At 33.8% G+C, this 17992-nt stretch overlaps 1 protein-coding gene across 1 annotated transcript in view; it reads right to left on the reverse strand.

Annotated features, from left to right (window-relative positions):
• The window catches only part of LOC129742054 (uncharacterized), a 144362-nt gene that overhangs the window by 109765 nt on the left and 16605 nt on the right, over window positions 1-17992 (reverse strand). The window contains exons 6-7 of the mRNA XM_055733901.1: window positions 14575-14747; window positions 14229-14291 (exon numbers count right to left, since the gene is read on the reverse strand). Coding sequence (XP_055589876.1) covers window positions 14229-14291; window positions 14575-14747 — 236 coding nt within the window. The remainder of the gene's footprint in view (window positions 1-14228; window positions 14292-14574; window positions 14748-17992) is intronic.

Consider the following 17992-nt stretch of genomic DNA (forward strand, 5'->3'; position numbering starts at 1 on the left):
ATTATACTTTATATAATTATGGAAATATATTTTTATCATAATGATGATGAATGACCTAAAAAATTTAAAAATTAAAAAATTGAAAAATTATCATGACAAGTATAGCTGACATTTCTCAAGAAAGTTTTAAATAAAATGTATTTAATTTTTGCTTCCAAAAGTATCAAAAATTCAATTTTATTGGAAATTTCTTTCGAAAATCGTTGGAATTCTCTTATTCAACAGAATAGGGAAGAAAATTATACCAATTTAAAACTTATCCAGCTTGAGTTCTGAGAATAAAAGATAATTAAATAAAAAAAAAATTTTCAAATTTTATTTTTTGTTTTTTTTTAAGTTTTGTCAAAAAAGCTCCGTATTTTCTTAAATGTTGTTACATATATTTAAAAGTTATTGAAAATTACAAAAGCTGATAGAAAAAAACCGTTTATTAGGATTCAGAGCATCCAATTAAATGAAAATAAGCACTGAAGTTCTTTGTTAATTTGAGGTCGAGTGTAATTTATCAAAACCTTTTAAAATGTGGATTTGAACATTTAGAAGAACAAGAAACACACAATTAAATTTGTTTTTTTTTTAATTTTGATTAAATGAAAATTTGTAAAGGACTTTTTAAATATTCAAAGTTGTTCAGAATATAATTAAGGTTTAAGTAAGATTAAATACCATACACCATCCCATCTTCAAACGGCCTTGTCCACAATGTTATTTCCTGGTGTTAGGATATTTTTTAGTTCGAACTTTGGAATAAGCAAAAACAAGCTCCGGAAATTAAAAGAAAAGTATTAAGAACTTTGTTTAAATTCAGTTTTCAGTCTTGTTTGAATTGTGCTTTGCATTTAAAAAGTTTGATTTTTTCATTCGATCTCAAGTAAAACCAACTTGAAAAACATATTTGAAAGAGTTCAGATATATTTAAAAGGAAAAAAAATCTTATTTGAAAATCTGAAGAACTTCCTTTAAAATTATTATTTTGAAAAATGAAATTTGCTCTAAGAAGTACATCAATGAATCGGGGCTTTGTGTTAAAACTTTAAAACTTCCCTTTTAACACGGCTATAGAATAATTGAAATGCATTGAAAATAAGAGAAAAGTGACATATAGGAAAGGGCTCACTGGGAATGCTAAACAAACTTTTAATTCTAGATGTTGGAGAAGTCCGCCAGGAAGAATGCTTGAATCATGAGGGTGAGTTTTCACAGCTCGAATGTTCCAAAGATTTCCGTCACTGGATTGCTTCCATCTCAAAAGTGTACCAAATTTTCCGGGTTTTAAAATTTGATTCAACTTTTGAAACACGGCCTCTTCGTAGACCAAGTCCTGTAAACCATGCTCATTATTTAGTTGAAAAAGTTCAGACAATAATTCTTGTGAAATATTCACAGGAAAACTTATTAAAGAGTGTTATGATTTGTTAAAACTATACCTTAAATTTTTGCAAGAAACCGTTAGGTATTCAATTCAATTTTTTTCAATCCATACATTTTTTTAATTTTTTTTTAGAAAGCAGTGTTTCTTGAAAATCAAAAATTCGATACTAAAAGAAAAACAAATCAAAATCAAAAGCAACTGTAAGCACAAACTTAATCCAAAGCAAAACTCGTGCAAAATTCCAAACATGCTTCAGCTTCAGAGTGTCATAACTCTTCCTATTCACCCACATTATGTCTATTCTCGGGGTGGAAAAATACACATGAGAGCATTCATAATATAATCATATCGTGGAAGTTGAAATGAAAACACGAATCCCTCCGGTGAACATCCCCCAGACAATCTTTGTTTCTATGAGCTGGGAATCCAAAAAAAAAAAATAGGAGGAAAATCCTAGACGGCGGAAAAGCACGTGAAAGTCCTTCTGGCAGCAATGCGATGCCGCACTGTCTTGCCCAACCGGGAATGATTCAATTCCGTCGCTCGTTAGAAATGTAAAGAGATACCAAACCGACAAACAAGGGCCGAAACAAAACTAACTAGTGGGTAGGTATGTGCGCAAGTAAATATCCCTCGTGGGAGGCAAACAACCCTTTCATGCGATTATAAACTTTGTGAATGAAGTTGTTTACCTCCAAATAGGGAGAGAGTGCAGAGTTGTGGCATCTGGGTTAAGGGGTATACAGACCAGTGTACAGACTATAGGTGAATGGATCAAAAATGGGATAAACGTTTGATTCCGAAAGCACCCGATTAAGGGTGCTTGCTGTTCCGGAAATAGTTGCAGAACATTTTCCTAATTACTGGAGTAGATGGGTTTTTGATTTAATTCTCGAGGATTTGGAAACTTATTTAAATCTCAACTAGAAACAATTTTTATAATCAGGATATTAAATCATAGATTTTTTAAGGTAGTTCATTTTTGTTATACCCTCACAGGAATCCTAGGTATAGCTCCTCGGAATAAAATTGTTAGGTTTCACCGTGATTCTATGAAATTTTAATCTCATTTTATAATGACGGTGCATTGTCATGTTTGCTTGTTACTGCTGCAACTTTTTTGCTCTTTCGCTCATTTATGTAGATATGTGGGACTAACGAGACCACTGCTTATGTTTCTAGGATGTAGGACGAGTATGATAGAAAAAGCCAAGCAGTGGTGCTGCACAGTGATGGAAAATTCACTTTCTATGCGCGAATGCATTCCTTCTTGGTCGGTTTGGTGTCCTTGCTTGTCTGAGAATGTCACCTGACGGTCCAATTTCTGAGACAGCTTTTTGGGGATTTAAATTTCACCAGCTGATTATATTTGGAAATTTAAGAAAACATATTTTCTTTCGAAAAAATTAAAAAAAAAAAGAAATTATAAAATACTGTGTATAGATAGATGGGATAGAAGATTTTTTTTGGGAATATAAATAGCATTTGGTGATGTTGAGATGATTCAGTTGTGAAAACCTCCTTGCAAATTAGGCGTGATTTTACTTTGTACCAAAATGCAAAATTTAGTTTGACGGTTTAAGTATATATGCCACCAAAATACAATCCTTGAACAGTCATGACTTTTTTTTATTAAGTCCAATCGAGCTACCAGTCTTCAGATGAAATATTAGTTTTAATGGAAATTTTTATAAAATCAACATAACTAAGAAATCGATTGGTGAAGAAAACAATTTGATGAAAACCCAGATTTTATGCTTCTTCAGAACACAATGTCTCAGAATCCCTTTCACACTTGAGATTCAGTGCAACTCTTATCCTTTGTCAGATTCAGCTCAAATTTAGCATATAGCCTTCTGATGATTCCTTTAAACCATCTAAGTCATTTTTTGCAAATGTTTTGATTTTAAAGTAGGTATTTTTTATGACGAATTTGATAAATTAAATAAAAAATATCCTAAATTGTGATTTTTATTAAGGATTAAACCGTGAATAGCTCTTCACACGGTGATACAAACAACATGCTTTGTTCAGCAAAGTTCAAGTGCACAAAGTCCGCATCTTTTGATGGCATTGATATTCAAAATATTTCACGCTAGGTACACATTTTGGTCAGTTGAATTCAAAATTTTTGGACCAAAAATTTTTTTTCTTAAAAACCCCATACGGTAGTTTATTCTCCACATCTTTATCTACCATTTGGAGGGTGAGCCACCAGATTTCCAGAAATTATGCAATTTTGGGACACCTTAGTGACCTTTTGATGACAGAATTTTGGCTCAAAATTTAATTTCTTTGTTCACATATATCTCATAAACTATATCTAAGATCACTGCTGGCTTTGTATGGATATTTCTAGTTTATGAATTTTTTCACCTCCCATAACTTTTTATGTTTTGGAAGCGATACATTCGGTCTAAATTAGCACAACGAGCTTTTATTTTGTATGGAAATTTGTATGGTATATTTTTCATTAAAAAATCAAGTGAAGTACTGAAATTTCAAAACTATTTAGCTTTTCATTAAAAATATTCCTTGGTTCTTGCAGTAAATATAATGTGAATAAATCACTAACCCTAGATATTCCGGAAATCGAATCTATGTTATACAAAAAAAATATAATCAAAATATAAAAATTTCTAATTACAGCGTTTTTGACTGCCCATTTGAACGCTGTTTAACCTAAGGTTTCATCCGGGTTTGCCCGAATATTTAATACAAAATTTTGAAAATGTTCGGTCCGATCCGTTTGCCCGTTATTCTTATTCTCACTCTAGAATCAACTTTAAAAACCAAATTGTGTTGTAAACATTTTTTTATTTATCTATAAAAAACGAAATATATTGAGGGGGCTTGTGATATAGCTCAGTAGGCAAGTGAGTTGCTTTCTGAGCCGATGTCCGTGAGTTCGAGCCCAAGAGTAAACATTGATCACAGTTGTGCCGGAAAAGTTTGCCGCAGCCCGTGGCGTAGAGGATAGCCTTCAAGTCTTCTAAGCCAAAGGGTATGAGATCGAATCCCGGTCACGGCACACATAGTTCACTTGCTGTGGGTTGGTGGTTTTAGCATTTGTAAGATGCTAGCCATCATATCCTCGCAAGATGTACGCTTAGAGTTAAGAAAAAGGAATCTCTTCGAGGAAACATCAAGTTTCATTGAGATCCTGTGTATGTGTTTGTGTTCGTTTAAAAAAAAAATTAAAAAAAAATCCTAAGCCTGAAATACTAATCTTCTTCGAGAATTTTGATATCAAATACCAGGATTTTGCAAGGTGTTTAGATAAACTCCGGATTTGCCCGGCCCGGAGACGTGCTGAAAAAATTCTGGCAACCATAGTTAAACCGTAGAATGAAAATAAAAAAAAGAACGCATCAAAACGGCTTTGCATAGCCATTACTGAATTACTGATATTTTACACCTTGGCAAATGCATTATATGGAATAATGAAATGTTCTTGCAAGCATTTTGAAATACTTCTCATTCAGATTCTTGGATTCAATTTTTTTTTATTTTTAAAAGGTTATAGCTTTTTTTTTCATAAATTTCTTAGCTTATTCTCATAATTGTCAAATGCGAAGATTAAGAATAGGCGAAACCAATTATTAAATTAAACCTTTATTTCAAACTTTTTGAAATTTCCATATTCGATATTCAAAAATTTCTTCATCCATACAAATTTCCGTACAAAGTTAAAACGCGTTGCACTTATTTAACCAAATCATATCAATTCTACACTGATGCTTGGTGACCCATCTGTACTGATAATATTTGTACTTATACTGTCGGTCTGTCTGTCTATTCCCTATAAGCTCGGAAACTACTAAATCTATTTGCGTGAAACTTGACAAGTGACGTCATTGGAAGCCGAAGAAGATGTCTATTATGGTTTGAAATCCCTCCCCTTACAAGAAGACGGGAGGGGGCCTTTCAAACATATGACAAATATTAACAGAACTCAAGAACCAATCAAACATATAGTATTTGGGTACTAGAAATATTTCTATGATTCTTGAGACCTCTCTTTCTTGCCTGCAGAGAGATAGGAAGAGGGGAGGAGGGCTCTTTTAAAGTTTTCCACATAACTCAAAAACTATTCAAGCATGTGGTACCTAATTTGGCATGAGATGGTATAAGGGTACGAGAAATTTTTCAATGAATATTTGGCACCCCTTCTTCTTCCCAGTGGGGCAAAAGAAAAAAGGGAGAGGTCTATATGTAATCGTTTTCATATCTGAAGAACAAATCGCCAAACAAATTTGGCATGTAAGGGTATAATGGCACTGAAAATGTTTCCCTAAATTTTTGTAATCCACCACGTCTTCCCAGTAGGTTGATCAGAAGAGGAAAGGGGCTGTTTATAAAATTTTCACTCAACCCAAAGCTATTCAAACATATGGATAAGAGGGGGGAAGGGAAGGTTTGAATAAGATAAATATTGCAATGATTTTTGAGACCCCTTCCTTTTTTCATTGGGGAGATTGGGAAGATAGGAAGCAGTGAGAAGATAGGAAAGAAAAGGAGCTTCTAACAATTTAAATATTGCATAACATGAGAAACAAGCAAATGAAACCAAATTTTTCATGGAAGAGCATGTGATACGAGAAATTGTAAAATGATTATTTAAAACCTTTCTATTCTCTAATTGGAGGTAAAGGAAGGGAGGAAGACAGCTCCAATACATTTTTTGTACTACTTGAGAACTTCACATGGAAATGAATTAGGGAACGAGAAATACCTCTTAATATTATTACTAGCTGACCCGGTAAACTTCGTTTTACCTTCTACTTAATAAATTGTTATAAATGTTTGACTTCAGCAACACGTCCTTAACTTCTTGCGCTTGTGGATTTATTTTTAAGAAAATCTTTTTTAAAATTGTAAGAGTTGTGTCCCATTTAATTTTGTATGGGGGCTCCCTTCCATAAAAAGTGAGAGTCTTTAAACCTTTGTGCGAACTAAAGGGTGATACGGTCAAAATTTGGTCAATATCAACTTGACGTATTTCTTTCAATTTTGCATTTTAAAAAACCTTAACACCCCTCATTTTGAAGGTATTTGTGTGTGTAGAATGTTGCTCCTATTTTGATTTTGGAATTCACTCTTCAGTTGTCAAAATGCCGTCCAAGAAAGAAGAGCAGCGTATTTAAATTTTGCTCGCGTATCGCCAAAATCCGAGCTACTCGCACGAAAAGCTGACAAAATCGCTAAAAGTTGCCTAATCAACCGTTACCAGTGTAATTAAAGTGTTTGGGGAATGTTTGTCGACAGCCACGATGTCTGGATCGGGGGGAAATCGAAAACCGAAAGTCGCTGAGACGAAAAAAAGAGTTGCCGGTAGTTTCAAGCGAAACCCTAACCTCTCTCTCCGAGATGCCGCAAATAAGCTGGGTGTATCGTCTACAACCGTGCATCAAGCCAAAAAAACGAGCCGGACTATCGACTTACAAGAAGGTAGTGACTCCAAATCGCGATGATAAACAAAATACGACGGCCAAAGCGCGATCCCGGAGGCTGTACACGACGATGCTGACAAAGTTTGACTGCGTGGTAATGGACGACGAAACCTACGTTAAAGCCGACTACAAGCAGCTTCCGGGACAGGAGTTTAATACGGCAAAAAAAGGGGGAAAGGTAGCAGATATTTTCAAGCACATGAAACTGTCAAAGTTCGCGAATAAATATCTGGTTTTGGCAAGCCACCTGTACCTGTGGCTTGAAAAGCAGCATTTTCATAGCTTCTGGGACTGTCAACCAAGAAATTTACGTGAAAGAGTGTTTGAATAAACGTCTGCTGCCTTTCCTGAAGAAACACGACTGTTCCGTACTGTTTTGGTCGGATTTGGCATCTTGCCATAACGGTTAAAAAGGCCATGGAGTGGTACGCCGCCAACAACGTGCAGGATGTTCCCAAAGACAAGAACCCTCCCAACACGCCAGAGCTCCGCCCAATTGAGAAATACTGGGCTATTGTCAAGCGGAAACTAAAGAAGACCAAAAAACTGCTAAGGACGAGCAGCAGTTGAAGGCAAACTGGCTTTCTGCGGCGAAGAAGGTGGACAAGGTGGCTGTACAAAATCTGATGGCAGGGGTTAAGCGTAAGGCCCGGTAATTGGGATTTGGAAAAGCAGAAGCCTAACTGAATATTTTTCCTGAATTTTATACTAATTAAACTTGAAAAAGAAATTGAATTTGATTTTTAAATAAATGATTTTATCAATTTACACGCGTTTTCCCTTGACCAAATTTTGACCGTATAGCCACCGTATGTCTGTGGTATCACCCTTTAACCCTGACTCGAAAACCCCTGGATACCAAGTTTAACTTCATTCTGATCGTCCGTTTATACGTGATGGTGCTACAAAAAACGCCTTTATTTGAAATTTTAGATTTGAGACACCGTCCTTTTTCCAGTGAGTACAAAGAAAGGGTGAAGGGGCTCCATATGATTTTGTCGTCATAACATGAGAATTAATAAAGTGAATGGTATCAATTTTGACATGGGAAGGTATTTGGGTACGAGATATGTTCGCTAATTAAAGTGGTACCAAACAGAAAAAAAATAATCCCAAGCTTCTTTCAAAGGAATATACTTTGATTGATCCTAGATTATGGGGATTGTGTGAAAGGGCTAAACGAATTTCTCTATCGGATGTCATCTTTTAATCCAAAATGGCGGCCTCCGCTCAACATGAAAATGAGGTAAATGAATTTTTTTTGTTTCGATTATAGTCGTTTTACAACCTTTATGGCAATCGTGACTTTATCAACGTTGCAGTTGGCAGATCGTTATTGAATAACTTATCCGGCACAACTGTGTTCGATGTTTGCTCTTGGGCTCGAACTCGCGGACATCGGCTCAGAAGAAAACAGACTTGCCAACTGAGCTATATCACAAGCCCAATTTCTTACGCTGGTTCACGAAAATAGAATTTTTTTGATTATTTTCAATTGTTATTTTGTAAGAAAAATGATAATGGTGCATTTTTGTTTTAATTGACATGAATAGATTTCATTAAAATGGCTTCACAAAAAACGGTCAGGAATTTTCAAGGAAAACTATACAAAAAGAGTATTAATTTTTCAAAAAAATCAGAGTTATTTCAACAACTTTGGTCTCAAAGGGGGAGTAGGGGGCACTTTCAAAAAATAGATTTTTTTTATTTTCTTACTAGCTGACCCGGTGTGCTTTGCTACACCTTCCAGAATTTACTGAAATTTGTGGTACTTAGTTATTAACTTTTAATTTATTTGCTCAAAATTTTAAAATTCAATTTCAAAATCATTAAAATGTTGTTTTTTTAAATTGCATTTTTTATTTTTAAATGTTTATTAATTTAATTTTAAACCGTGTTTTAATCCTTATGACTCTGGATCACTTTGCTATGCTCTGGATGAGTTTATAGCTTATGCCAAAATATTTTTGTGTATATGAATTCTTTGTTGTCTCTTTTTAATGTGCAAAAGGTTTCCAACTATCATGGAAACCTTTTTTGTAACAAAACAACGTCAAGGGGCACTTATTTTACCTATTCGTTATCTAATCATTATACAAATTGTGAGAGTGACTACCTCATCCATTTCTTAATCCCTTATGGAATGAAGAAGGGTTTTATAAATCCGAAAAACACTTCTTGTATACAAATACAATCCCATGTCATATACGCCTCCATTTTCGATAAGTTCTTGAGTTATTCAAAAAAATGGGTGACCCTCTCCCTACTTTATATCTCCCCTTTGGCAAGAGAAGGGTGTCTCAAACCATCGAAGAAACATTTCCCGTATACAAATATGCTCCCATACAAATTTGATCTGAGTTATCGAAATAATAAAAATAAAGTGTATGAGTGACCCTCTTCCCACTTTTTATCGTTCCACTGAATGGAGGGAAGAGTTGCTAAACCACGGGAAAAAAACATTTCTTGTGCTCGAATACTTTTTTATGCCAAATTTGGTTTTGTTTGCTTAATAAGTTGTCGAGTTATCCTATACAATTTTTATCGAAGCCCCTCTTCCTACGTAACCCCTACCTGGAAGTTGGGGATCAAGATATAACATTCCGTGTATTAAAATACACTCTCATGCCCAATTCTGTTCCATTTGCTCGATGGTATCATTGTTCCCATATCATTTTTCGTTCCATTTGTCAGATAAGTTTTTGGTTTATGCAAAACAATCGTATATGAGCTCTCGTCTTTCCTTACTGTATCCCCAATTTAAAGAGAAAGAAGTCTGAAATAAGCAAATAACCATTTTGCGTATCCAAATGCTCTCCTATGTCAGGATTATTTCCATTTGCTCTATAAGTTTTCGAATAATGCGAAAATTTGTAAAAGAGCCCCCTTTTTTCCTTCCAAATTTCGTTCCATTTGCTAGGTAATTTCCCGAGTGATGTAATATTGTAAGAAAGAACCCTCCTCCCTTAAGATTTTCCGACTGGAAGAACGAAGGGTTCTCAAAATATCATAGAATAATTTCGGGTAATCAAATACCCTTCAATGCCAAATTTGGTTTGATTTGCTTGATTAGTTTTCCAGTAATTCTGAAAATTGTAATGTAGCCTTCTCTCCACTTTCTAAATCCACACTGGAAGGAGGGAGGGGGTACCAAATATTCATAGAACTATTTATCGTTCCCAAATACCCTTCCAAGCCAAATTTGGTTTCATTTGTTCGAATAGTTTTTCAAGTTATGTAATAAAAAATGAGATGAATACCCCTTCCCTCCTTTCTGAATCTCCACTGGAAGGAGGGAGGGGTCTAAAAAATCATACAACGATTTCTCGTATTCCACTTCCCTTCCATGCCAAATTTGGTTCCATTTGCTTGATTAGTTCTCCAGATATGTGAAAAATTGTAAGGTAGGCCCCCTCTCCCCTTCCTATCTCCCCCACTGGAAGGAAGGAGTGGTACCAAACCATCATAGAAACATTCCTCATACCGAAATACACTCCATGCCAAATTTGGTTCCATTTGCATTATCAGTTCTTGGGTTAGACTTATCACTTTTATTTATATGACCCCCTCCCCCCTTCCAGGAAGAGGGAGGGGTCCCAAACTATTATAGGAACCTTCCCCGGCCTCCATTACTCCCATCTGCCAAGTTTCACGCAAATCGGTTCGGTAGTTTTCGAGTCTATAGGGAACAGACAGACAGACAGACAGACAGAAATTCATTTATATATATCTATTATATAAAATTCTCTTGTAACGGTGTTTGTAGTACTACTCCTCCGGAATGACCCAACCGATTCAAATGATATTATTTTTAGAATATTCTGTGGGCGTGCGAATCGGTTTATATCGAATAAAAACAACAAAAAGTCGCATCGATTGTCCGTTATCATTAAATTTGTAACAAATTGAATCAAATTAAAGTCATGGCCTTCAATTTTTTCGAGATTTTCTTTCTTTTGGGCGCCGGGCGGTTTGTTTTTCGTCTCCATGGTCGAGGCGTCGTGAGCAACGTCGTAGGAGGTTAGTAAACTATGGCATAGCATACTGTTTAGTGGAAATATTTGGGCGCGCATTTCTCAACCAAGCATAATTTCAATGCATGTGGTGGCCATATGAAGCCTAGATGTGTTTTTTCTTCTTGATTCCTAGATGATTTGTACAGCACATAGTAATGAATGACGCCTACATTTGATCCAGATTGATATTTTACCGATCAAATCAAAACCATTTAAACGATTTGAAAAAATTAAACTTTAATTCGTGTTATTTAAAGAAGGAATTGTTGTCTGAATAATATGAATTTAGTACTGATGCATATGAAATAATGGTATGACTCTTTGCGGACATTTGAAAAAAGAAAAGTGGAAAGATTTGGATTATAATCCAATACGCTTTCGATCATGTGCAAATGTGTTTCACAGAAGTTGTATCGAGCGCCTTTAAATTTATAGAGCAACCACAAAATCCGTTGCAAATGAACAGACACATGAACTGAACAAGAGCCTGTCCTTGAAATGGATTAGATATATAGGGTTGATGTTCATTTAAAGGGCGAATGCAAAAGGTGCAAACGTTCAACATTTACAAAAAATGTATCCATGATTTCTTAATTTATGAATGGTTAGGGCCCAAATAAACAATCTGACTAAATAAACTTTACTTTTTTTAAAATTGTTCACCAAAAAACTGTTTACAGATTCCCTGTTTGTTTAAACAGAATTCAAGTACGTACTTAACATAAATGTGTGTTTTTGTTAAACATATTTTGGCTACATAGAAGAGACTTTAGATCTGATTTTTTGTTGAATTTGTTTTTGTGATTGATATTCCAGAAGAATAATTTTTTTGATAAGTTTTTATTATGACCTGAAAGTGTTAAAAATAATATTAACTCCTGTTATTTCCCACGGTTAAAAAAACAAATGGCAACGCGCCTTTAAGCCATTAAACATATACCATTTTTTCTCTAAAATAGTCAGATAGGGTATCCCGAGTGAAAAAAGAATGAACTCATGAAATCATCGTAGCCTTAAAAGCTAAGTTCTTTTTTATGTATTTAATTTGTTTAAACCTGCATTCCAATTAAATGTTATTGAATCTTGAAAATATCACATAATCTTAAATAGAATAGCAAATCATCTTCAACACTGTTTAGGAAAATTTTAAATCAGACAACAATGGTTTAAATTTGCAGGAATGTCTTTAAGGATAAAAAAGAAAATAAAAATGCTTTAATTCGGTTGAATAACAAAAAATTTAAACCTATATTCTCTTTTTATCAAAACCAAATTAAATTCCTTTGAACATTAACCCAATAAATCAAGTCTTTTTGATTTAATTTGCATTTTTGCTCGAACAAATAAATTAAGGGCGAACTTTTTTTTGACATGATTTAATGAAAATATGGATATAATTAACCACTGCTTCCAAAGGTGAGGAAAGTGAAACTGCTTGAACATGGTTTGTAAATCCAAAGCTACTCGGGAGCTAAAAGTGCTGGGCTAGGCAAAATATTGGGCAGACACTCCAAAAATTTTCCCGATATTCAAAGTTCTTCTTCCATAAAGTTTCATATGCAATGAATTTACAATAAATGAGAAAATTTTGATTTCGATTTAATCCTTAAAGTGAACTCGAGCAAAGCGGAGTAAATCAACTAAATGGTATACAATAAATAAAACTTAGATATAATCAACATATGTTATTTATGGAACAAGTTATGAAGGCTTGCCAAGTTTGATGGTAACGTTGAGTGCTGAAAAAATCGAATTTGCAACGGGAAGCTGATACCTGATACCATTTGGCAATATTCAAAGCATCCGAATCAAAGAAATGTAAATGAAAAGGATTCATGTAAGATGCATTTAAAATTAATTGGAGAGAATTTTTTAATAATTTATGAAACCCGTAGAATTGAGTTGAAATTCTTAGATTTGATTCCGATATAATTAAGCGGGACAATTCGAGCAAACGGAAAAGATGGATGGATATGTTAAAAAAAACTAGAACATGTTCAAGAAAGCGAGACGATTAACAACTCAAGATTTGATGCTTTTTTTTAAGTCAAACAGCGAAAAAAATGCAAATAGACGCAAAGTTTAACATGGTAAGACGAAGTTTACCGGGTCTGCTAGTATATATATATATATAGATTGTAAAACATTTCAAGAATGTTGAGTCAAATCTTCAGGTTAATCGAAGCAAAACTGTAGAAATCATAGGCCTTTATCTCCTCTTATCTAATACTGCAAGAATTCGGCGCCAGGAACTTCAAACGCGTTTTTCTCGAAAGCACATTTTTAAAGTCAGCGGACATCGTCATTTGAAAACTACTTCACCGATTTTTTTCAAATTTGGAACATATTTTTTACATATAAAATACCAAACCCCAACGATTTTCTTCTCTTTTTACTTCAGAGAGATTTTACAAATAAAAAATGGCGGATTTTTTCGTGAAAAATCGTAGTTTTTAATTCAAACAGCCACACAAATTTCATAAAAAAAAATTTTAAGTTAAATAAAATCGTTGGGGTCTAGAAAAACATCTAATTAAAAATATTTTGCTCTGATTTTTTGACTTTAGATGATTCTGTGCTGAGATACAGTGTCAACCGCAAATCCTGTTTTGGAAAAGGCATCCTCGAAAGTGCTTCGTCACCGGCTCATTTTTCAATATTTTTCTACGAAAAAATTACTAAATGATCTTTTAACAATGCTTTGTATAATGCAAAAAAAGTGAATACATTTGTTTGAACGATAGCTCTAAAAAAATTCGTGAAAATTGTGTTTTTTACCGTTAGACGCTACTCCCCCATTAACGACTAATAAATCAGTATTTGAACCTCAAATCATCTTCGGTAGATTCTCAAAACTGCGTACTTATATTTAATACAAAATTTCAAGTAATAGCTCAACTACAAGTTGTTTTCGAACGTTCCGTTTGAAGAGTTGAGTTTTTTTTTCTGAACTTTGTTCAAGATAAATTTGCGTTGTTACCCATTGACTGACTCATTCTCAATTCAACTTTCAAAAACCATTAAAAAAGTTTTTATTATATTGAAAACAATATATTTTTAACTACCTCATTGCAAATTTTCATCCGAAAATACGCAATTGGACATTTTGATGCAATTGGATATGGGATATCGTTTTTCATTGGTGTGATAAGAGGATATAAGAGTTCCTTGCATGCTTTATTTCCAATCTAATTTTAACTATGTTAGATTGACAGAAACCATTGGAAATATTGTTTCAGGTCGAGCATTATTATGTCTGGAATCTGTCAACCGGAACACTCAAGCGTCATCTAAGTTTTCATTGCTTCAACAGTTTTAATGAATTCAAACTCAATTAAAAAAAAAGCATCGTTGTGAAATAATGAATCAAACATTTCCAAAACTCACCTGAATTCGTTATCCTCATCGTCGTTACCGGATCCATCATAGCTGACACTGCATGGAACCACACTGAAATAGAAAGGATTTCAACGTTTTTTTTTCTCCCAACTAACGCAACGTTTCAACGCTTCGTTTCGGCAGGGCTCTACATAATCCAAACATTCTTCGATTCCAAAATCACACAAGAGCACCCATCATAGCATTTGAAAGCATTTCCAAAAACTCTTCCCTCGCTATCATCATCAACATCATCATTCAGAATCCATAGAGCAGTTTGTTAGTTTTTCGAAAGAACTTCAACTGCATGCCGGTGAAAGCTGAAAGCCTCCACCTTTTTTTTGGGGGACCTCACCTGACGGTTGAGTTCGCCCGGACGCCTATTCCGAGTTCGGTCAAGCAGTGGAGCGTCGTCTCGCAGGGATCACCGGAAGCGAGCGGAAAAAGGACCTGCAGGAAGTGGCCCCCGCGATCCGGCTGCCAGAGCACGTGCTCGATTTCGAGCTTTTTCAGCAACTCATCAAGTACCTGTTGGAATTGGGATAGAAATGAGAGGTTCAAAAAAGCCAAAAACGTGATGTTTAGAGGACGACTTATGGGTTGCATGGGATGCGGCAGGTTGAACGAAGAAGCGTATACTGCCCATTGAATGACCTGTTGGATTTTTTCTCCTTTTTGATTTTTGAACCGGGATTTACTTTGATGGACATCCGACTTCACTCGGAGGATTTCGCAAACGATTTTCACATCATTATTTTGGCAAACAAGTGACCACACTCCGCTTCGCATTCGTGGTCTTTGGTTGGAATAATGAATTAGAATTTTCTTACATAGTTACATATGAATTGGACCATAAAAAGTTTAAAAAGCTTTTGGGTTGATAGTGGTTGAAATTGGATATCCATATTTATAAAGCACATTTATCATCATGCAAACTTTAAATTTTTTGATACAGCACATGTTATTATTGGACACTAAATGATTGATGCTCCTTAATAAAATTGAAATCGTTTGACTTTGTTGATCAATAAAAGCCAGTCGAATATACATGCGTACAAGGCGCTTAAGAAGCGAAATATTTTTAAAAATTGCATGTTTTAGCCTTTGTGAAAGTAATCATCAAAATTCAAAACTATTTTTATGATCTCTTTTTTAGATCTTTCTATAAAAATTGATTGCTTTAATGATTCGTTAGAAGCTTAATGATTCGTTAGAAATGTAGAAAACCGTATCATTTTTTTTCATATCATTTTATCTATTATATTAAAGAAGTTATAGGGCATATAAAAAAGGGGCCCATGATATCCCACTATTCCATACAAATTCAGCGAGTCAGCTTTGGAAAAAAATACAATTCAAGTGAGTTTAGAGTAAAGCTTGGAATTGTAATACAAAGCGAATCGAGTGGAAAGATTTAGAAAAATGAATAAGAAAACTGAAATCTAAAATTGAATTAAGATAACTTGAACGTCACAAATCCTAACAATCAGTGAACATTTTTCAATCTATTCAGGTTTCCACGGTATAATGTTTAAAGTTTTTGAAATAAACAATCAAAGACCGATAAAAATTGGGCCTTCAAACTTCAAAAGCTATGATTAGCTGATCCTTGAACTGAATTTCATTACATGGCTTTTAATGATTTAGTGAAAATGTTTATTTGGAATGTGTTGAACATTTTTAACTAAAAATTTCACAAATTTGAGCTATTGAGAATGTGAACACTACTTTTTATATGTGAAAAACTGTCACTACACCAATATGCTGAAACTAAGCAAATGTAGTAGGCTACGAATGAAGTTTTTGTTTTACTTTTTGCACTTCTTAATCCTTAGTTCAAATTATAAAAGGATGAATAATTTTAAAAACAAATTGTGTTTTTCGTTATGTTTTTTTTTTAATATTTTGTTTTCGATATTCTCTGCCTTTTTTATGGAATATCTTCTACTTTTCATCTATTAAATTGAAAAAAAAAAAAAACAGAAAAATCTCAATGAACGAAACTCGTGAATTAGGATTTTCTATAACTAAAAAGAAAAAACAGTTTAGGCGATCAAATTTACACGAAAAAACATCAACTGTATTCAAATCTATTTATTATTCTACACAGCCATTAGAGAATACCAGACAAAAATAGTAAACAATAGGGTGGCCCTTAGATAGATGGAAGTTTTTAGAAGCCAATTCTTACTACTCCCACTCCAAAATCTTGATCTTTTTTTTTAAAATAAATAACTGCAAAATTTTACTTTAATTGGACAACCTCAAGGCAACACTCGAACGCCTTTAAGATAACATTTTTTTAAACAATGTGAAAGTTTTCATCACAAAATCATAACTAATTCTGACAACACTGTAAAAATCTTAGGGCTTGTGATATAGCTCAGTTGGCAAGTCAGTTGCTTCCTGAGCCGATGTCCGTGAGTTCGAGCCCAAAAATAAACATCGATCACAGTTGTACCGGAAATGTTTTTCAATGACTGTCCGCCAACTGCATCGTTTATATAAAGTCGCGAATGACATAAAGATGTTAAAACGACTATAATCGAAATAGAAATAGAAATAGACTGTAAAAATCTTGTTACTTTCACGATGAGAAGATTTTAAGCTTAGAAACAACTTTCTTGAAGAAAACAAGTAGGTAGTTTTGAATTAAGCGAAAAAATTTGTAGTCCTTAATTTTATTAAAGTTTTCCTATACATTTTGTTTGTGAGAAATAAAATATTAAACAAAATATCTGCAACGTTTATCGTTTAGTTTAAATTTTGTTTTCTTCTTTGGAAAACTTTGTTTTTAACATAGAATGTTGAAAATTGGATGTTTCTGAAATGTTTAAAGTGTTTCAAAGAATATAAAAGTGATTCTGGCATAAATTATCAAAAAATTTTTTTAAAAATTCGGAAAAATTGAAAAAAAAAATCGATCGCTAAGCTTCACCGTTTTATGATTTTTATGATTTGACTGTGTATCTTTTGTAGAAATTATTTCTATTTTTATTACCATATGATCCAGAGACTTGTTTTTTTAATTTGTTTACAACTATCATACCGTCAACTGGGGCAACATCCAACACTTCAATGGCTCCTTAAATCTTAATGCTTACAGATAATCATACCAATTGTACATCAAAAGTTTAAAGGTTAATGGAACACCAAGCTGACGTAGTCAGAAAAATTATTGGTTTTACCAGTTATTTTTTAATTTACAAAAACATGCGATTTTCACCCTACTAAGAAAAAGGGGTAAGTTGCTGCAAACTCTGTAATTGGTGAAAAATCAATTGAAAACGTTTGAAAATTTCTAGTTTTTGATACATTTGTGATGTAATTACGCATAAAGCACCAATAGCAGTAATTTTTGGTTTTGTTCGATTTAAGTTATATAGTCCCCCCACAATCATGGGTCACACACAATTATTAGTCACCGGTCATTTGAACTGCTGATATCTACTGAACTAAAATAAATTTTTTCATTCTTCTTTTTTTAGTTGATCGATAACGTCATCAAAATGCATTAAAAATATTATATGTGCACTTGATCACGGGGAAATTGCTTTTTGAATAGTTTTTGTCATATGTTAATGTTTATCTGTTGAACTATCGCAAAAATTTCCAATGCTATAAGGTTGACGTCTTAAACCGTTAAGCTTCTTATGCGGGTATTTGAAAAATTCCAACAAAATTAATAGGTCTCATATAAGCAAAAAGGACGAGTTAACGTTTTCCAAATGGAACTAAGCGAATAAAACGCGAAATTTCAAAATTATTTGCAT

The sequence above is a fragment of the Uranotaenia lowii genome, chromosome 2 (genome assembly GCF_029784155.1).
Source record: "Uranotaenia lowii strain MFRU-FL chromosome 2, ASM2978415v1, whole genome shotgun sequence".
Classification (NCBI taxonomy): Eukaryota; Metazoa; Arthropoda; class Insecta; order Diptera; family Culicidae; genus Uranotaenia; species Uranotaenia lowii.